The sequence below is a fragment of the Stegostoma tigrinum genome, chromosome 1 (assembly GCF_030684315.1).
Source record: "Stegostoma tigrinum isolate sSteTig4 chromosome 1, sSteTig4.hap1, whole genome shotgun sequence".
In the NCBI taxonomy this organism is placed as follows: Eukaryota; Metazoa; Chordata; class Chondrichthyes; order Orectolobiformes; family Stegostomatidae; genus Stegostoma; species Stegostoma tigrinum.
In genome coordinates this window covers 105,338,191-105,360,515 of record NC_081354.1, presented here as the reverse complement: position 1 = coordinate 105,360,515, position 22,325 = coordinate 105,338,191, and the positions used below count along the sequence as shown (strand labels likewise).

The following is a 22,325-nucleotide window of genomic DNA, read 5'->3' as shown; positions in this document are numbered from 1 at the left end:
TGTTCATCCTAGGCTGCTTCCAATGTCACAATAAGGCAACATGAAAATTGGAGGAACAACACCTTATGTTCCATCTTGAGTACTTATAGCCCAATGGCCTCAACATACAATTCACTAGATTCAAAATCTCCCTGTCCCTGGCCTCATCCCATATCCAGCCCTGCCTGTCATCCCTCCTCCTTGACCTGACACGACCTATCCATCTTCCTTTTGACCTATTTGCCCCAGCCTTAGCATTGACCAATCTGCACAACTGCCTACCTGCATCCACCTATCACTATCCACCGACCTTCTTCCAGCCCCACACCCCTCCCTCTACTTAATTCTGAGCTCACTTTCCCCCTTCCTAGCCCTGATGAAGGGCCCTGATCCAATACATCAACTTTCCTGCTCCTCTGATGCTGCCTGACTTGCTGCGTTCCTCCAGCTCTTCACTGTGTCGACTGCTGTCTTTTCTTCTTGATTCTCTCTTCTTTCTGCACACACAACAACCAAAATGTAGGTTTTCATCCTTTCCAGGTCACAGCCCACGATCACTACACCATGACATGCTGAAAGATTGTCCGGGTGAGATGAGGCTCATTACAACTTGGTTTAAAGTATGTGATCAACCTCTGATTGGCTTTTAAGGATGATGGACTTTGATTTCCCTTCCAAAATCTGCTCATTGGTTCTTTAAGATGTCAAATACCCATGGCTGTTCCCCTTCATGATGGTTTATTATTGTTACGTTTATGACTTGTTGCTAAGATAAGAGGAGAGTTTATGCTATTTTCTTTACCCATTTGGTGAGAAAAGGGTGTGTGGAATGCACTGCCGGCAGTGGTAGTGGAGTCAGATTACTTTAAAGACTTTTAAGTGACTCTTTGATAGGCACATGGATGATAGTATGAAGTATGCAGGTAGTTTGATCTTAGTAGGATAGTAGGTCAGCACAACATTGTAGGCTGAAGGGCCTGTACTGTTCTATGTTCTCTATTTTGTCAGGACCCCATGGTTGACTCTCTGGAGCTTGTCGTGCTTTTTTTACTACAATTGTTGCAAGTTCTGATTGAATCAGACATTTAACACTTATTATTTGCCCTTTCTTCAGGACTATTTGTTAGATGATGGATTTTATATCTGAAATTGTAGCTGCTTGGAATGAGTCTCTTATTATATGTTCTTTTAAAGACAGAGTAAATATTGGAAAATGTTGCTTATCACTTGAACTATTTAGTACAGAATATTATAAATTACTCATGGAAACTACTAGTGTGCATAAAGCTGGTGTAGTAGTGAAATATTCCAACAAATACAGTTAAATACACAAGTTATTGTGAATACTAAAATTCTAAATATTCTGTAGTTCAGTCTACTGCAAGTTAAAGCCTGTGCAGAGCACGGTTGTTATAGATTTTCTTTGCACTCAAATGAATTGTCAAGGTCTTTTCCCCAGGTTTGAGGAGTCCAAAACTAGAAAGCATATGCTTCAGGTACGTGGGGAAAGATTTCAAAGAGACCTAAGGGGCAAATTTTTTGCGCAGAAGGTGGTGTGTGTGTATGGAAGGGACTGCCAGAGGAATTGGTGGAGACTAATACAATTATGGGGCATTTAAAAGGCAGCTGGATGGGTCTATGAATAAGAAGGATTTAGAGGGATATTGGCCAAATACTGGATATTGTGACTAGATTAATTTAGGATTGCTGGTAGGCATGGACTAGTTGGATCGAAGGGTCTGTTTTCTTGCTTTACATCTGAATGACTAATGTAGATTTAATGAGCTGCAAGGATGTTAAGTAACTTTATTGAACCTTGAGCTTTGCCGTCTTTCGCAGTCATGAAATGGAAGTAAGCTAAACTGGGGGCTCTCGGCATCACCCCAAAATTTAAAAATATTTGAATGTTACCTTTTTTCTGTTTGCAATTCCATGAAGCATTTCTTTGTCAAGTAAGGCTAAGGGAGTCACATAACTACATTGGTTAGTAAGGTAATAATGTCAGATTAAACACTGACTATACCTGTTTGGTATAATTAAACTAACCGTGAAGTCTCAATTTCCCTCTATTTTAAAGTGAGGCATGGGTAGAGACATGAAATCGCTGGGATGTCATGGATTGCATCCCCCCTCGCTCCTTAATGGACAATAACTAAATCAGCATTCCAAAGCATGCTATATGAACAAACAATCAAATAGTCCAAAGATATAGAGTGTTAATAATGGTTCATAATTAATCAGGGGGACAAAACTATTTTAATATTGATTTTCTCCTGCACTATTTTGCATGAATATTAGATACAGGTTTGTAATGTGCCTTTGTTGCCTAAATGGTTCAATGTGTTCCACATTATTGTAATTTTGACCTTTCATGTTTCAGATTATATATGATTGCAATACCTTGTATGTCTTCTGTCCAACTGCTGAGAGCAGAAGCTTGTGGGTGAAAAAGCTTAAAGAAGGTAAGAATTGTGAGTGAAGTGTTATTTTTCTAATTCATCTTTTAATTCAGTTATGGGAATTGAGCATCACTATCAAGTTCCTTTTGTTTACTTTTGGAATACAGACATTTCTTTTGATATGTGGCACTTTAGGATTATTTTTGGCATGGCTGCACATGCATGAGAACTTAAAGTTGCTTACTTGTGCTGGGATATCTGGGTTGTTATGTGATTAGGCCAAGCTAGTACTTATTGTATATCTTTGATTTCCCTTGAAGAGGAGGTACTGAGCTCCTTTCTTGAACTGCTGCTTTTCATATGGCGATGCTACACCCATAGAATTAGGTAGGAAACTCAAAGATCTTGAGTGATTGACTGCTTGCCTTAAATTTAAGGACATGTTTCTTGAAATGCTGTAAAATTCATAGAAAATAATAACATTAATTTATAAAAAAATGAAATTTTAAGGATTAATTCCGTAATTCTAAGTGCATCCAAATCAGCTCTCAATTATGTCTGTGGGATTACAAAATTTAAACTTTAAATCCTTCAGATTTTCAGCTTCTTCATTGGCCCAAATTGAATTTCCGTTGCTATCCTAATAGGATTTCTTGGCCCTGTATGGGAATCTTAAATAATTAGAAGCATAAATTCTGTTAATCCTTTTACTGAAAAGTAAATTCTTGATTTGAGAATTGTGGCACGTCTAGGATTGGAACTGTAGCATAAGGGAGCAGACATGTATTACGCTAAGAGCTAATACACAGTTGAATAGCTATGATTCTTGAGAGTGAATTTACAGCCTTGCCGAAGTATTTAAATCTATCTTCCGAACATTTTGCAGAAAAGAACAACAATTAACACATGCTGAACTGTTTCTGTTGTTACGGAAATTGCAACTGATTCGGTTTATGTAAATATAACTGCTCCCTCAATTTTACTGTCACGTGTTGTTACCAATCCAATTATGGAAGAAAAGTACATACTTTAACATTGGAGTATAGAAAATAGGTGCGGAAGTAGGCCATTTGGCCCTTCAAACCTGTACCACCATTCAATATGATCATGGCTAGTCAGGTAATGTCAGTATCCCATTCCCACTTTTTCTCCATACACCTTGAAGCCTTTAGCCACCAGGGCCATGTCCAACTCTTTCTTGAATATATGTAGTGAACTGGCCACAACCGCTTTCTGTGCTAGAGAATTCCACAGATTCACAACTCTGAGTGAAGAAACTTTTTCCTTATCTCAGTCCTGAATGGCTTAGCCCTTATTCTTAGACTGTGGCCCCTGGTTCTGGACTACCCCAACATCAGGAACATTATTTCCACATCTAGTCTGTCCAATCCCATCATTTTGTTTCAAGGAGATCCCTCCTCATTCTTCTAAATTCCAGTGTGTACAAGCCCAGTCAGTCTAGTCTTTCTTTATATATCAGCCCTGCCATCCCAGGATTCAGTCTGGTGTACTTTCCCTGGACTCCCTCAATAGCAAGAATGTCCTTCCTCAGACTGAGACCAAAACTGCACACAATACTCAAGGTGTGGCCTCACCAAGGCCCTGTATAACTGCAGCAAGACATCCTACTCCTATACTCAAATCCTTTTGCTATGAAGACCAGCATGCCATGAGCTTTCCTCACTGCCTGCTGCACCTGCAGACCAACCTTTAGTGACTATTCCACAATGACACCAGGTCTGGTTGCACCTCATCTTTTCCTAAACTACCACCATTCAGATAATAATCTGCCTAACTGTTTTTGCGACCATAGTGGATAACGCCACATTTATCCATGTTGTATTGCATTTGCCAAGTATTTGCCCACCTAGCTAGCCTGCCCAAGTCACCCTGCAGCCTCTTATCATCCTCCTCAGAGCACATACTGCCACCCAGTTTAAAGTCGTCTACAAATTTGGAGATATTGTATTCAATTTCTTCATCCAAATCATTAATGTATATTGTGAACAGCTGGGGTCCCAGCACTGAACACTGTGGAACCTCACTCATCACTGCCTTCCACTCTGAAAAGGACACGTTTATTCCAACTCTCTGTTTCCTGTCTGCCAACCAGTTCTCTATCCATATCAATCCATTACCTCCGATGCTGTGAACTTTAATATTCCTTACTGATCTCTTATGTGGATCCTTGTCAAAGGCCTTTTGAAAGTCCAGATACGCAACATTTACTGATTCACCTTTGTCCACTTTACTGGTCCCATCCTAAAAAAATCCAGAAGATTTGTCAAATATGGTTTCTCTTTAGTGAACCCATGTTGACTAGGATTGATTCTGTTACTACTTTGCAGCTGTTCAGTTATTGCATCTTTATTAATAAACTCTAGCATTTTCCCCACCATCGCTGTCAGGCTAATGAGCCTATAATTGCCCATTTTCTCTCTCTCCCCTTTTTATAAAAAGTGCAGTTACATTAGCTACCCTCTATTCCATTGGAATTGTTCCAGAGTCTATCACTAATGATCACTAATGCATCCGTTATTTCTTGGCCCACTTGCTTAAGTACTCTGGGATGCAGAGCATCAGGTTTTGGGGACTTAATCCCATCAATTTCCCCAATACCATTTCCTGACTGATACTGATTTCCTTCAGTTCCTCCTTCATGCTTAACCTCTGTCCCCTATCATTTCTGGAAGGTTATTAGTGTCCTTCTTAATGAAGACAGATCCAAAGTGTTTGTTCAACTGGTCTGCCATCTCTTGTCCATTATGAATTCACCTAATTCTAACTCTAAGAGACCTACATTTTGTCTTCAATAGTCTTTTTTCTCTTTGCAAAAACTTTTATAGCTATGTGGTCAGTTTTTATAATTTCTGCAAGCTTACTTTCATATTCTGTTTTCTCCTTCTGAATTAAACTCTTTGTTGTCCTCTGCTGAATTGTAAATTTCTCCCAGTTTTCAGGTCTGCTGCTTTTTCCAGCCAATTTGTGTGCCTCCTCTTTGCCTTTAACACGATGCCTGATTTCCCTTAAATAAGAACCAAAAGAACTACAAATGCTGTAAATCAGAAACACAACTTGCTGGAAAAGCCCTTGCTAGACATGGTTGAACCAACTTCCCTGATTTACTCTTACACCAGACAAGAGAATACAATTGAAGGACAAAACAGAGTTAACGTGGTCTGGTGACCCTTCCTCAGAATGGAGCAACTTTGTTTTTGTTCCTGATTTACAGCATCCACAGTTCTTTTGGTTTTTGTAACGATGTATAATTGTTGAATTTCATCCAGTGTTCTTTAAATGTCTACAATTGCCTATCTACCATCAACCCCTTAAGCATCCTTGGCCAGCTTATTCTAGCTAATGCATGCCTTTCACCACCAAAGTTAGCTTTCTTTTAAGTTCAGGACCCTAGTCCCAGATTTAACTGTGTCACTCTCCATCTTAATGAAGAATTCAACCATATTATAGTCACTATTCTCCAAAGGACCTTGCACCACAGGGTTGCTAATTAGCCGTCTCTCAATACCCAGCCTAGGATGGCTTGCTTTCTGGTTGGGTCCTCAACATATTGGTTGAGGCAACCATTCCTCATAAATTCCAGGAAATCTTCCTCCATCGCATTGCTACCAGTTTTGTAATATGTAGATTGAAGCCACCTGTAATAATTGCTGCACCCTTATTGCATACATCTCTAATTTCCTGTTTGAAGCCACCCCCAAACTCTCCACTACTCTTTGGTGGTCTGTACACAACTTTAACTGATGCCTTTTGCCCTTTGGTGTTGCGCAGCTCCAACCATTCAGATTGCACATTGTCGAGGCTAATGTCCTCCTTTACTGTTATGTTAATCTCCTTAACCAGCAACGCTGCCTTGCCTTGCTTTCCTCTCCGTCTGTCTTTCCTGAAAATTGAATAGTCCTGAATGTTGCGTTCCCATCCTCGGTCAGCCTTGAGCCAGGTGAGCATGATCCTGATTACATAGTATCCATTAATAACTGTTTGCGCAGTTAATTCATCCACCTTATTACAAATGCTCCTTGCATTGAGACGCAGAGCCTTCGAATCATTTTTTAACAACATGGGACTCACCATAACTTAGTTCTGGTCACCGCACTGATGGAAGTATATGACTACAGCAGAGGGTGCAGAGATGATTCATTAGGTTGTTAAATAAAAACTGAAAGAACTGCAGATACTGTCTATTGAAAACAAAAACAGAAGTTGCTGGGACAGCTCAGGAGGCCTGGCAGCATCTGTGAATAGAAATCGGAGTTAATGTTTCAGGTCTGGTGACCCTTCCTCAGAGCTGATTTTGTTAACAAGGATGTTGCCAGGGATGGAGCAGTTTCTCTACCAAGAGAGGGAGATTAGACTTGAGTTGTTTTCTTTGGAGCAGGGAAGGCAGAAAGAGTACCTGATTGAGTTGTATACATGTATGAGGGGTATAGATGAGGGGTATAGATAGGGTGAATAGAAAGCAACTGTTCTCCTTAGCTGAAGGTCCAGATAACAGGGGACATACCTTTAACATGAAAGGTAGGAGGTTTAGACAGGATTTGAGGAAAAAGATTCCCCCAGATGGTAGTGGGAGTCTGGAATGCACTGCCTAGGCGGGAACTTCATAATATTTACAAAGTACTTGGATGATCACTTGAAATGTCACAACAATCGAAGCTAAGGGTCAAGTGCTGGAAAATGGGATGAGTGTAGATTTAGAAGTAAATGTAGACTTTTATGCAAACTCAGTGGGCTGAAGGGCCTCTTCTGTGAATTGTGACTTTTGATTCTAACTAAGCCTGATTTCTGTCATACAGGTTGCCCACAGGACATTCAGAGGGTTTACAAGCTAATGATGGGAAGCAAAAATCTTGGTTGTGATTCCTGTTCTTGAGCCTTGTTGGATAGCTTCGTCTCAGGCACTCAAATCAATAATTGTACTTGTGTTACTTCAGCAGGCTAGAGAAGAGACCTGATGTTTTTTGCTTCAGTGCCACTGAGTAGAGTGTATTTAACCACTGAAGAATTCGGAAATCTTTTTTTCATTCTCCTTCTTAACTCAGTTATAAATTGACTATTAAGAGTCTTCATAGAACTTTTTCTGACCAGGTTAATTATATAGAGTAGTGTCATTCATAAAATTGTAACAAAATGGTGGTTGATTATCTTAGACAACAAAATGTGAGGCTGGATGAACGCAGCAGGCCAAGCAGCATCTCAGGAGCACAAAAGCTGACGTTTCAGCTTTTGTGCTCCTGAGATGCTGCTTGGCCTGCTGTGTTCATCCAGCCTCACATTTTGTTGTCTTGGATTCTCCAGCATCTGTAGTTCCCATTATATCCGTTGATTATCTTAGTTGGTTAGACCCTTGGCTCGTGGTGCAAAGTGATTCCAAGAGCTCTGGTTCAATTCTCATACCAGCTGAAGTTACCATGAATGTCCCACCTACTTAAACTCGCCTCTTGCCTGAGGCGTGGTGACCATCAGTGTCTCTGTTTCTTTTTAATGAGAGAACAGTCCAGTGGTGCTCTGGAATTGTAACAACTTTATATTTACTGTTGCAATATAGTCTGTGAAAGGCGGTCTTGATTATCTGAAAGGTTTTGTACTGCTCCATCCTGTTTACTTGCAGTTGAATTTTGGATTTGTTGATTTTCAGTGTGAAGAGCCATGATAATGGTTCTGTTTAAAAAAAAAATGCAGACCTGAAATACTCAGTTATAACCTGTATGGGTTGCTGAGGAAAGTGATGATATACATTTAATATTAGTGGTCGTCTTGTCACTGACCTATGTAAGTTCTGGCAATATGAGTTCAATTTGTATTGAATTGTGCAAGAGTTGGACATCAGAAATTATTACTTTAACCATAGACCATAGACAATGGATAAACAATTACAGTTATTGAATTAGGTAGTGTGATTAATTAACATTGTAATATGATTGCCAACAATATCCAGATGCTTCTGCAATTGTAGGTAGTGATTTTGCTGCTCCATGCAGTTGGATTCATGCTAATTCAAACGTATTAGCAATCAATAACTCACATTTACTCAAATTTTAGAAATTAATGGAATTGCAGAAACAGCCTAAAATTATTTAGAAACAATAGCATTCACTGAGGCAGGTTGGCTCAGTGGTTAGCATCACTGCTTCACAGGGTCGGGGACCCGGTTGGGCGACTATCTGTGTGTACTTTGCACACTTTCCGTGTGGGTTTCCTCCCACCGTCCAAAGATGTGCAGGTTAGTTGGATTGGCCATGCTAAATTGCTCATGGTGTCTAGGAATGTGCAGGTTAGGTGGATTAGGTAGGATGCTCATTAGAGAGTCCGTGTGGACTCTGGGTCAAATTGCTTCCACACCGTGGGAATTCTATGATTCACAAAGATGATATGCTTTGTTCATTTAATTAGTAGCTTTGCTAACATGCTCATGTTTTCCATTTCAATTTACAATTTTAAAGAAATTGCTCTTGAAGCAAACTGAATGCATGATTAATCTATATTGTGGAGTATTAGACTGTGATAAGAAGATCAGACTGTTTTCAATTTGGAAGTTGCTCTCCTCAACTGAGCTTGTGATTGAGTCAGCAATTATCATTCTTTAAAATTAACTTCTGCCTGTTTTTCTTTTTAAATTTAGAAATAAGAAATAATGAGTTAATAATACCAAAATATCATCCAAAATTCTGGGCAGAAGGAGTATGGCAATGCTGCAGACAAGCAGACAAACTTGCTCCAGGCTGTGAAGAATATAACCTCTTTGGAGATAGTAAGTATTGCACTTCTTGTTTCTGACAAGTGAAGTATTGTTTTTCAGAGGATTATCATGAACTTAACTTGCTGCAGAAGCAGGTTCGGTTTTGTCAGGGGTGGGGTGGGGAATGGAGGTGTGAGAACATTCTAGTAGAACGGGTTCTTGTTTTACAGCAATTGTTAAGACTGTCGGGTTGGGACCAATCTTGCTCAAAAAACTCAGGTTAAGTGGACAGAAACTGGTTGAACTGCAACGCCCATTGACGATTCATGGGGAGAGGAGGCTAACCATAAAACCATGTGGTATAGGAGGAGAATTAGGCCGTTTTGCCAGTTTGAGACTGGTCCACCTTTTTGATCATGGCCAATATGTTTCTCATAGATAACACACTGTGGAGCTGGAGGAACACAGCAGGCCAGGAAGTTTTTCAGGCCATTTTTCTGCTTTCTGCCCCTAAACTTTGATTGCCTTACTAATCAAAATTCTGACAATGAATTTCACAAATTCACCACCCTCTGGCTGAAGAAATTCCTCCTTATCTCTGTTCTAAATGGTTATCCCTTCACTCTGATGCTGTGCCCTCGCATCCTAGTCCCTCCTACTAGAGGAAACATCTCTATGCCTACTCTATCCAGGCCTCTCAGTATTCTATAAGTTTCAATAAGATCCTCCCTCTTCCTTCTCTACTCCATTGATTACAGACGCAGAGTCCTAAACCCTCCTTCATATGACAAGGCATCAACCGTTCTTGTAACCTTCTCTGGACCCACTCCAAGGCCAGCTTCACATGTAGGGCCTAAGTCTGTACATATGATTCCAAAGGCAATTTGACCAGAGAATTATACAGCCTCAACAATACATCTCTCCTCTTGTATTCTAGCCCTCTAGAAACAAGCCTAACTTGCATTTGCCTTTCTAACTGCCAATTGAACCTGCTTGTTAACCTTAAGAGAATCCTGAACTAGGACTCCCAAGTCCCTTTACGTTTCAGATTTCCAAAGTCTTTCCCTGTTTAGAAAAAGTCTACACCTCCTTTCTTCCTAACAAAGTAGATTGTCTCAAACTTTCGCCTTCAGCTCCTCAGTTAAGTCTGCCTTATTACACATCACCAAATCTAGAATAGACTGTTCCCTAGTAGGCTGATCACAGCTGCTCCAAAAAACCATCTTCTAGACATTCTACAAATTTCTTTTCTTGATTATTGCAAACATGTTTTTCTTACATGCCTTTTCTATTGACTGATTTATTTTCTGCCCCACATCCTGACTACTGCCAGGAGGCCTGTACATAAGTCCCATCAGAGTGTTTTTGTCCTTGTGGTTCCTCAAATCTACTGTCTCAGATTCTACACCTTCTGACCTTATTTTGCTTCTTGCTGCCAATTTCATTTCATTTCATTTCTTACTAATAAGGCATCATGTTTCTTTGCCCATCCGTCTGTCCTATCAATAGAACACATATATCTTTGTTAGGTCAGACTGGGATATCTGGTCGGTGTGGATGAGTTGGACCAAAAGGTCTGTTTCCGTTCTGAGCTATTAGAGTATAAGCACATCACAGCCAGGATGAAAGCTATTGTGGATGATCTGCTCACCTCTGCATACAAAGACGGAGCAGAAGAAGCAAATGCAGATTATAAGCAAAATCTTGTGAGACTACCTGAGAGAGTCCACCTGAGTGGAAAAATGCATCCACTGAAGGTATGCAAAGTTGTCCCATTCCAAGATCAGTGTCTTGTCACACCCACCTGTTTTTACAATTGTGAATGAAACAATCAATGTGAAACAACAAATTGCCAAATATCACTTTGAGGAAATTGTTTAGTCATTGCCAGAGTTGAGTGTTGGAGAGAGAGTCGGTGTGCAAACATGCAAGATTCTGCTCAAATGTCAGCCCAGATGAGACCTGTGTAGGCAGTTACTTCCTCGACTATTTGGAATAAATATGAGCAACCAAGCATATTGCTGCTGTTATGACATATACATCCAACTAGAGACAATATTCCTTAATGCAGGCAGGAGAACAGGAAGTTGTGGTCTCGCCACCTGCACAGATACAATGACCATCAATTTCAGAAGGCCCACGAGCTAGCTAACAACATAGAGATCAGCAAAAACAGTTAACACAGGGAACAATGCTTATCAAAGGCATGACAATCCCTGAAGAAGAACAATATGCTAGAAATGATGAAGGAGAGGGTACCATTAAGGGCATATGAATTGGAAGCAAGAGTAGGACATTGATCTTCCTGAGCCTGTTCTACCATCTAGTTAGACCATGGATGATCTGAGTACTCCTTATTCCTGCCTACTTGTGAAAACTGAACTAGGAGTAAGTAGGGACAGGTAATAAATGCTGGCCAGCTGCCAAAGCCCAAACCCCATAAGTGAATACAGTTTTAAAACTTAATGATGTAGACCAGAACTACTTAGCAGATACTTGCCAAACAGCTCACTTCTTTCTCCATAATAAAGTAAGAACCAATTTGTAGAGGATGAAAGAGGAGAAAAAGCTAAGCAAAGGGACACCTTTTTCTTTCCTCACCTAACTCCCATGATCAGTAAAATGTCAGCATCTGTTGTATTCGCACTGTTTCGTAATGAGTGATAAGGACTTGAACTGCAGCCTTCTAGCTTTGGAGTAGAGATACTACCACTGTTTCACAAGATCCCTGGGTATTTTATGTTACTTGGAACTGCAAATGATGCATGTGTTTTTTTTGCTTTCCTTCTGAAAGGAGGTTGTTGAGAGCAATGTAGTGTATTGGTTGGCTTGCTGTAAATGCCTGTGTGTGTTAAGATGCATTACTTAAAACAAGTATGTTTCTCAGTCAGCTTTTTATAAATTTCTGGAGGTTGCTGTAATGTCCTTTTTTGAATTTTTTTTTACTTTTTTAGTTACTCGAAAGCCACTTCCTCCAACACCAGATGATGTGGTAAGATATTGTCAAAATAATAACCAAGTTTTCAATTAATTTATTGTAATATTAGCTGCTCTATTAATGGTTTATTTCAAAGTATGAACAATATTACCAATACCTTCAGTAATGGAAGCTAGCTATCAGTTCATTAGTCATTTGCTATAATAGAACAAAAGTGTTCCAGTACCTCTTGCAGGCTGACCTACGTTCAGGTATTATTGTATTTTTCTTGCAGAAGTGACAATATTTATTGAAACTCAAAAGTGGGGTACCTGAAAAGTGCGATATCAAGGTGTAGAACTGGATGAACACAGCAGGCCAAGCAGCATCAGAGGAGCGGGAAAGCTGACATTTCAGGCCTGGACCCTTCTCCAGAAGTCTCCGAAACATCAGCTTTCCTGCTCCTCTGCTGCTTGGCCTGCTGTGTGCATCCAGCTCTACACCTTGTTATCTCAGATTCTCCAGCATTTGCAATTTCTACTTTCTCTGTACCTAAAAAAGTGCCCCTTTCAAGTGTTGTACTCTGAACTGAGCTTTGAATGAAGATTTGATTGATTTAAGTTTTAATATTGTGAAGTAGGAATGATTACAATGCATCTTGGACCCAACTTCCAAATTGCTGTGTGACTGAGTGATACATTTTTAAGAGGCAAGCTGGTTAACTGAAAGATTATGATGTTGGGTAGAGCATGTTCTCACACTGTTGGAAGTAATTTGGAATTGATCTGCTTCAATATTTAAAATGCAAGAATACACTAATAATACTGTGAAGAGACTATTCTAGGCTTATTAGAGATCAAAAAATGAAAGCGACTCAAAATTGGAAAACATATTTTTCTAACACTCTACAGAAAAATTTATTGTCACCATCAAGAGAATCACAAATAGTCCAGTAACTTGGTTTTGAAATTATCACAATACGGTAACAGTTAGGTTCGTGTTGCAAATCTTTGTAATCACAAAGCCACTGCTATTTTCAGTTTGTTAATTATTGCATTTAAGTCCATTTCAAAACTAGAGTTAAACATTACACTGCATTTAGTTATGCTTGATAATAATGGAGAATTGATCTGCACTTAACTCTATGTTGTCAATAAAATAACTAATTACTTCCTTGTTCAAAAATTTTTTTTTCAGTCAGAGTTCAATGTATTTAATTGTGGAATTTATTTCCTTGCATCAAGGCTCAGTTAGGGTGCTTGAGGGCTATGAGGTAGCCAGGAAAGACCTGAAGAGAGAGCTCAGAAGAGCCAGGAGGAGACATGAGAAGTTGTTGGCGGATAGGATCAGTGTAAACCCTAAGGCTTTCTATAGGTATTTAAGGAATAAAAGAATGACGAAAGTAAAATTAGGGCCAATCAAGAATAGTAGTGGGAAGTAGTGTGTGGAGTCAGACGAGATAGGGGAGGCACTAAATGAATATCTTTCGACAGTATTCACTCTAGAAAATGACAATCTTGTCGAGGAGAATACTGAGATACAGGCTACTAGACTAGGTGGAATTGAGGTTCACAAGGAAGACGTATTAGAAATCCTACAGTGTGTGAAGATAGATAAGTCCCCTGGGCTGGCTGGGATTCATCCTCGGATCCTCTGGAAAGCCAGGGAAGAGATTGCCGAGCCCTTGGCATTGACCTTTAACTCATCATTGTCTACAGGAATAGTGCCAGATGACTGGAGGATAGCAAATGTGGTTCCCCTGTTCAAGAAGGGAAGCAGAGACAACCCTGGTAATTATAGACCAGTGAGCCTTACCTTAGTTGTTGGTAAAGTGTTGGTAAAGGTTATAAGAGATAGGATTTATAATCATCTAGAAAAGAATAAATTGATTAGGGATAGTCAGCACGGTTTTGTGAAGGGTAGGTCGTGCCTCACAAACCTTATTGAGTTCTTTGAGAAGGTGACCAAACAGGTAGATGAGTAAACCGGTTGATGTGGTGTATATGGATTTCAGCAAGGCGTTCAATAAGGTTCTCCACAGCAGGCTATTGTACAAAATGTGGAGGAATGAGATTGTGGGAGATATAGCAGTTTGGATCGGAAATTGGCTTGCTGATAGAAGACAGAGGGTGGTAGTTGATGGGAAATGTTCATCCTGGAGAGCAGTTACTAGTGGTGTACCGCAAGGGTCGGTGTTGGGTCCACTGCTGTTTGTCATTTTTATAAATGACCTGGATGAGGGCGTAGAAGGATGTGTTAGTAAATTTGCAGACGACACTAAGGTTGGTGGAGTTGTGGATAGTGACGAAGGATGCTGTAGGTTGCAGAGAGACATAGATAAGCTGCAGAGCTGGGCTGTGAGGTGGCAAATGGAGTTTAATGCAGACAAGTGAGGGGATGCACTTTGGTAGGAGTAACCGGAATGCAAAGTACTGGGCTAATGGTAAGATTCTTGGTCGTGTAGATGAGCAGAGAGATCTCGGTGTCCATGTACACATATCCTTGAAAGTTGCCACCCAGGTTGACAGGGCTGTTAAGAAGGCATACAGTGTTTTAGCTTTTATTAATAGAGGGATCGAGTTCCGGAACCAAGAGGTTATGGTGAAGCTGTACAAAACTCTGGTGCGGCCGCACTTGGAGTATTGCGTACAGTTCTGGTCACCGCATCATAAGAAGGATGTGGAAGCTTTGGAAAGGGTGCAGAGGCTGTTTTCGGTTGAGAGGTGACTTAATTGAGACATATAAAATAATCAGAGGGCTAGATAGGGTGGATAGGGAGAGCCTTTTTCCTGGGATGGGTGACAGTGAGCATGAGGGGGCATAGCTTTAAATTGAGGGGTGAAAGATATAGGACAGATGTCAGAGGTGGTTTCTTTACTCAGAGTAATAAGGGAATGGAACGCTTTGCCTGCAATGGTAGTAGATTCGCCAACTTTAAGTACATTTAAGTCATCATTGGACAAGCATATGGACGTACATGGAATAGTGTAGGTTAGATGGGCTTGAGATCGGTATGACAGGTCGGCACAAGATCGAGGGCCGACGGGCCTGTACTGTGCTGTAATGTTCTATGTAATCTGTCTATATGATCTTGCTGTGCCTTTCATGAGTCCTGCAGTCGTCAGTTCTTATTCATCCAGTGTTGTGTTTGCTTCTTTACCTGATCCATGCATGTATGTTGATTGTATCTAGATAACTAATATTAAATAATCATATATTGTAATATAAGTGATCAAATAATAAGAAACTTCTCACTTGATAAATTTAGTTTTCTGAACTTCATGTGTCATTGAGTTTTTCCTGAATCTGTGACAGTTCTCTTTAGTTTGCTCAATCCTTAGCAGAAAGAGACTAATACAAAAGTTGCCATTCTCCTCCCCTTTAAAAATAATCATAGTCTAATCAATTCCTCTCTTTGACTAGGTTTGTATTTCTTTATTTCACTGCCATCTTTCATCTGAATTATCTAAACAATATAGTCATGCATTTAATGAATGCGATTTTTATAAGATTATGGTGCTTTGGGGCTGTCTATTTAATTGAAGGTCAAACTAGGAGGGGGAAGAGTGACGTGTGATCTGTTTCAAGTTCTGCCCAACAATAGCTTGTATTTATATTCAACTAGGAAGGGTTAATACAACATGGTGGCAGGGGTAGTGAGCCAATAGCATTGTTCAGCAGCTAAAAATAGTTATTTAAATTAGAAACCAACTTGTAGCACTGTGACTGTTTCATCATCATCAAAAAGTGCCTGCTTGAGTTGTGTAATTTTTCAATGCAGTGTTGCGTTTTGTCCTATAGTCTTTCTCCTATTGCCTCATTTGTCCACTGTTAAATGACCTCAAAGCAAGGACACCCTTGTGAGTTAGAAAGAACCAAAAGAATTTCAGAAGCTGTAAATCAGGAACAAAAACAGAAGTTGCTGGAAATACTCAGCTGGTGTGGCAGCATCAGTGAATTTAAAAAAAAAATCAGAGTTAACGTTTCAGGTCTGGTGACCCCTTCTCAGAACCATTTAAAAGTCCATGCTGTAACATGGTGTTAGGGATGTCCCAGAAGAATTCGGGTTATTTTGGGAGAGGATTAAACCATGCTGTCAGGTTATGAATTCTAAGAAACAACCTGCCAAATTTATAATTTTCTGTAAACTGAGTAATGGTCCTAATCTGTTTTGGGCATGACCAGAAGAAACCAGCAAAACAATCAGTTTCACATGAAAATGAATTTGTTTAGCACAGAGGGAAAGCTAGGCATTTTCAATAACAGATGCAGAGAAAATGCAAAGGCTCAACATATGCCAACTAATTAAAAACATGTCTTTGAGAGCACTGGGCTGAATTTTGCTGAAGGTCTAAAAGCAGGAAGATGGGGAAAAGCCAGAAGAGGAAGCGCTCAAACAACAGAGGTAACAGCTAGACACAAAGAGAAACACTTCAGGAATTTCCAAAAGCCACGACAAGTACAGGAAATGGACAAGTGCGTGACCAAAATGAAGGAGGCAGATCAGGATGAAAAAAGTACAGAGGACTAGTTATTTTATACGATAAATCTTAGTGGAACAGGTCAATTCTGTTGACAAATCAGAAGCTTTTACAACACAACAGGTTGTCTGTCGCAACAAACCTGGCAGGACTTGACTGAGAGGGAAGAATAACACAGATTATGAAAGTTGCCTATAGCCTTTTGCAGGGAATGTGGATGTTCATCCTTTTGTTATCCGAAACACTTTGTTGTCAGCATCAGAACTGAAAATGGCCCTCTCATTATACTTCAAAATTTGACTCAGTGAGTGATTAGGATAAAACTCTAGTTGACATTTCGGTTGAGTATAAACTCAAAAATCAAGCATTTTTCTTTTGATATAATTATGATGAAGTGTGAATCATAACTGACTAGATGACATGCAGGTGCCTTGATATCTTAAATTTTCTGTTATCTAAAAATGTAACTCCTATGACCAGACCTTTTTTAATGTTTAATTTCATAATTTTAAGCTGATTTGGCGATTCTTATTAACGGAATTTATCTTGTATTCTACTTTATTTTATTTAACAGCTATGTAACAATCCACGAAGATATGCTTATAAGCCTCCATCATCACCCTTTCCTCGACTTGAAGACGAAGATTATGATGATGAGGAGGAGGAGGAGGAAGAGGAGATGGTTTTAGCAATGTATGACTTTGAAGCATTAGAGGCACATGATCTAAGTCTAGTTAAGGGTGAAGAATATGTCCTGTTGCAGAAATGTGATGTGCATTGGTGGAAAGCAAAAGATAAAAATGGGTAAGTACCTTCTTCTGGCTCTCGTCACTTGCTATAGTTGAGCACGGTATAAGAGCACACTGAGATGCTCCATTGCTGTTAGTACTGAAAATGCTGAAAGTTATGCAAATTATCTACATCTCTGTACTGAAAATTAACTTTGTGCTCTGGCATTGCAGTTCTTCTAATATTCATTGGAGTTTCAAGAATTTTTTTTTTGTACAATTTCTTTGTGCTTGTTTCATGCCTGACTCTCAAGCCAGTCTTTCCATGTTTAGCTTTCTGTGCCTGATTTGATGTTGAATTCACTATTCCAATCTAGTCTTGCCAGTTCAGAAAGTGCTGCTAATTAATGAGTCTTCAGTCTAATTTAGGAGATAAATTGTTGCTTACCTCTTCTCACAGGTTCTGGAAGTCATGTAGAGCACATTCCCTATTCTGGCTGGCAGGATCCTGTAAAAAACCTATATGAAGTCTGGAGGCAGGAATAATTAGTAACACTGGCGATAATAATATTAGGCCTGTTGTTGTTTTTGCTCTGAAGTTGAATGCAATAAAAACCCGATTTTGGCAACTATCCTGGTATGAGGAGTACTTGTTAATGAAAAGAAAGAAAGAGCAACATTTCATATTGCACTTTTCATGGCAGCTGTTCAATTGTTTCAAGAGGTTTGATATTGATAATTGGAATTGATTGCTCATGAGTGCCTGTTAATGATTTCATATTTTCTGAATACAAAAAAGTCATCTTTGCTGTCTGTCCCACCCTCTCCCTTTCGAGGCGTAACTATGTTGCATATTTGAATATGTGACTACCAAATCAAAGTGGTTATAACGTGAAAAGAAGCTATTTAGCCTGCCATGTCCCTGCCAACTTTGCAAGAACAACTCTCCCAACCAGTCCCACTACCCGTACTTTTACCTGCAAGCATGTTCTTATCTGAAATTATCTGATTCTCTGTTGAAAGCCTTGATTTGCATCTGCTTTCAACGCACACAAGCACTCCATTCTAGATGTTAACCATTCATTAAGCATATCTCTCGGCATGTCGCATTGCTTCTTTTGTCAATTCCTTAAATCATTATCCTCTAGTCCTTGACCTTTCCACCAGTTTTTCTGTATCCATAAAATTATCTCTTAATCTTAGCCATAGTCATAGAGTCAAGAGTTTTACAACATTGGTCTGTAACCTTGTATGCTATAGCATTTCAAATGTTCATCCAAACACTTCGTTGCGAACATTCCTGCCTCTGCTATTCTTGCAGTGAATTCTTGATAACCCCACCTGGGGGAAAATACTTTGCCTCAAATCGTCTCTGAATCTCCTGCCCTTGTCCTTCAGTCTATGTTGTCCCCCACGTTCTTATTATCCCTCTAGTCAATGGAAAAGCTTCTTTCTATGCTATTCAATTTTGCACACCTCGGCAGGCTCCCCCTCGTTTTGTAACTTGCAGAATGGGAGGAATGAAACCCATTTGCACATAAATATTATAGGACAATCTTATAAATTTTATGACAGACTTTCAAATGTTGGTCCTCATTTTGACTTAAACGTTTAGTGGAGACCTCATTCCTCAGTCAGTTGCTTGAAACAGCTTTCGGAAAATCTTTAAATGGGTGTACTGCACTCCCATGTCAAAATTTAGGAGGTTCTTCAGTTTATACAAGTCTGCATCTCCTGAGTGAAATTTGAAATCGGGGGTCTTGCAACAAAATATGACAGACAGATTACATATGGCTGAAACCACTGGATACCTAGCCAAAAAAGCATGTTTTCAGATCTTTAAAATGCTTTTCTGCAGCCCTCAAAAGTTTAGTGATCTACAGCCTGATTATTCTTGTTACCTGCACTCTCCACGATCTGAATTCTTTTGAATCGACCTTGTTTGCTTGCCAAATGGGTACAGCAGCTGAATGATTTACTGGTGCTAGAAACTGCTAAGCAGCTGTCAGGTATTCTTTGGGATCTATAACTCAGTGGGAAGATAGAAACAACACCTGAATTTTATGTATAAAGGCTGGACCTATACTTATGAGAGTTTAGAAGATTGAAAGGTGATCCTATTAAAGCATACACAATTCCCAAGAGATTTTACAGGATATATGTTTGTTTTAAAGGGGGGTGATGGCCTAGAGGTATTATCACTGGACTGTTAATCCAGAGACCTAAGTAATGTTGTGGAGAGATAGTGGGAACTGCCGATGCTGAAGAATCTGAGATAACAAGGTGTAGAGCTGGATGAACACAGCAGGCCAAGCAGCATCTTAGGAGCAGGAAAGCTGACGTTTCGGGCCTGGGCCGCCCTCCAGAAAATCTGAAGAAGGGTCCAAACCTGAAACGTCAGCTTTCCTGCTCCTCTGATGCTGCTTGGCCTGTTGTGATCAACCAGCTGTACATCTTGTTATCTAATGTTATGGGGACCCAGGTTCGAATCCAAATGATGGAATTTGAATTCAATAAAAATCTGGACTTGAGAATCTAATGATCATGAGTCCATTGCCGATTTTTGGAAAATCCTGACTGATTCACTAATGCCCCTCATGGAAGGAAACTGCCATCCTTACCTGGTCTGGCCTACATGTGACTCCAAATCCACAGCAAAGTGCTTGACTCTTAACTGCCCTCTGGGCAAATGGTGATGGGCAATAAATGCTGACCTAACCAGATGCCCTCATCCCACTATTTTTACTACTTTTGTTTGGAGCTACCATAGTGAACATTCCCAAGGTTGCTTCATGTGCTAAGACAGAAGTGGCATAGTCAGCAATTTGAACATTTGATTAAGTATCTCATTATTTAGATTGTCATGATAGAATTTATTGAAATGATCATAAATTTGATGGAATATAAGAGAACCCATTATTTACTTCAAAATTTAAAAATTGTCATTAACAATTTAAACTGCAGTATTTCTCTTATCTCTAACATAAAATATTGGAGCAAAAGTCAGCTATTCAGCCCATCAAGTTTGATATGATAATCCTCAACTCCAATTTACTTTGGTCCCCTCATAATTCTTGATTCCCTTACTAATCAAAAATCTCCCTAAACCTCAGCCTTGATTATATTAACTGCTAAAAACTAGTGCTTCATTGCCCTCTGAGAGAGGATCTTCCTTAGCTCTTTCCCAACTGGGTAGCTCCTTTCTGTGAGCTTCTAGGGTCTGTTCCGAGACCTTTTCCCATAGACTTGGGAAAAACACAAACTTAGCAACCAATGTGTTAAGTCCCCTAAGAATTTTCAGTAAGGTTGCCTCTCATTTTTCTAAACTCCAATCAATACAAGCCCATTCCACTCAACTCTCCGCAAAAAATTTGCTCCATAAACAATAATCAATCTATTGAACCTTCTCTGGACTACCTTCAATACCAATGTATCTTCAGATAAATGGAGCGAAATTATTCACAATTTTCCAGTAGTGGTCTGACTAGTGCCTTGTGTAGTTTTAAGACCTTGCCATTTTTATATTCAATTTCTTTTGAAATAAACTCAACAGCCCATTTGTCTTCTCTATTACCTGCTCAATTTAGATGGTAAATTCATGTATAATGACCCCCAAGTCCCTCTATAATGAAGCTTTCTGCAGTTTATCCCCATTTAAATAGTAGTTAGCACTTCTATTCTTCTTACCAAAGTGAATAACCTCCCATTTTCCCCTACATTATTTTCCATCTGTCAAAGTTTTGCCTATTTACTTAGTCTGTCTACATTCCTGAATGGGCATAATGCCAACCTTGTTGTTTGACATGCCATCTATTCATATGCAAACTTGGCAAGAGTGCATTCACTATTGTCAATCAAGTTGTTAACATATAGCTAAGGCTCAGCACTAATCTTCGTTGCACTCTACTATTTAGAGATTGCCAATGTTAAAATGCTGTCTTTTTCCCAACTCTCTTCTAATGGTTAGCCAATCCATTGTCCATGCTAATATATTACTCCTGAAACTGTGGCCTGTTATTAAATAGCCTTTCATGCAGGACCTTATTGAATGCCTTTTGGAAGTCCAAATATATTATTTACTGATTATTTCTAATTTATCCTTTTCTCATGGGAGTCAAATCATCTTGTAATAGTTAAACAGCTGGAAGTTACTATTCAGATTGCTTCTCTCAGGTTTCCATTGCTGCTTTCATGAAGTTACAGGTGGATATTATCTGACAAATTTACCAAACCCAAAGTTATTCCTGGGGAATTAGAGCTGCTTGTCTATCTAGAATGATGATTCATTGTTCACACTAAAATGTCATCTTTCTTTATTTGTATAGTTCTTTGAATCTATTGGGCAGATTAAAAATTTGTATAAATCTCTTTCAATAATATAAGAAAGTGGATGCTGCAATTCACATTCTGCAGAGGTTCAATTAGAAATATCTAAAATGCGAGCAAATGTTCATGATACTCTTGATGCACAAATTGTGAATATATTTTATTTTCCAGACGCGAGGGCTACATACCAAGCAATTATGTAACAGAAAAAAAATCCAATAACTTAGAAAAATACGAGTAAGTTAAACTTGTCTTCCAAATTATAATTACAATAATCTTTGTTTTAACCTATAACTTATGAATTGGTAGTTTTGATAAACTGACAAAAATTATATTCCTCATACTGCGAGGTTTACTGTATTATTCTGTCCAATTCTTATATTTTTAATTTATTTATCTAACGTAAATACACTTGTTCAATTGAATGGCCAAACAAAGTATCAACAGTCGATTCAATTTCACGTCAATTTTTTCTCAAATACTGCGATAGAACATGGAACATAGAACAGTACAGCACAGAACAGGCCCTTCAGCCCACGATGTTGTGCCGACCATTGATCCTCTTGTATGCACCCTCAAATTTCTGTGACCATATGCATGCCCAGCAGTCTCTTAAATGTCCCCAATGACCTTGCTTCCACAACTGCTGCTGGCAACGCATTCCATGCTCTCACAACTCTCTGTGTAAAGAACCCGCCTCTGACATCCCCTCTATACTTTCTTCCAACCAGCTTAAAACTATGACCCTTTGTGTTAGCCATTTCTGCCCTGGGAAATAGTCTCTGGCTATCAACTCTA

At 39.4% G+C, this 22,325-nt stretch overlaps 1 protein-coding gene across 3 annotated transcripts in view; it reads left to right on the top strand.

Moving 5' to 3' along the window:
* Nucleotides 1-22,325, top strand: part of tec (tec protein tyrosine kinase) — a 152,409-nt gene that overhangs the window by 65,944 nt on the left and 64,140 nt on the right. For all 3 annotated transcript variants that reach the window (XM_059647673.1, XM_059647671.1, XM_059647672.1), the window contains 5 exons: nt 2,360-2,441; nt 9,019-9,147; nt 12,030-12,067; nt 17,048-17,277; nt 21,699-21,764. In XM_059647673.1, coding sequence (XP_059503656.1) covers nt 2,360-2,441; nt 9,019-9,147; nt 12,030-12,067; nt 17,048-17,277; nt 21,699-21,764 — 545 coding nt within the window. The remainder of the gene's footprint in view (nt 1-2,359; nt 2,442-9,018; nt 9,148-12,029; nt 12,068-17,047; nt 17,278-21,698; nt 21,765-22,325) is intronic.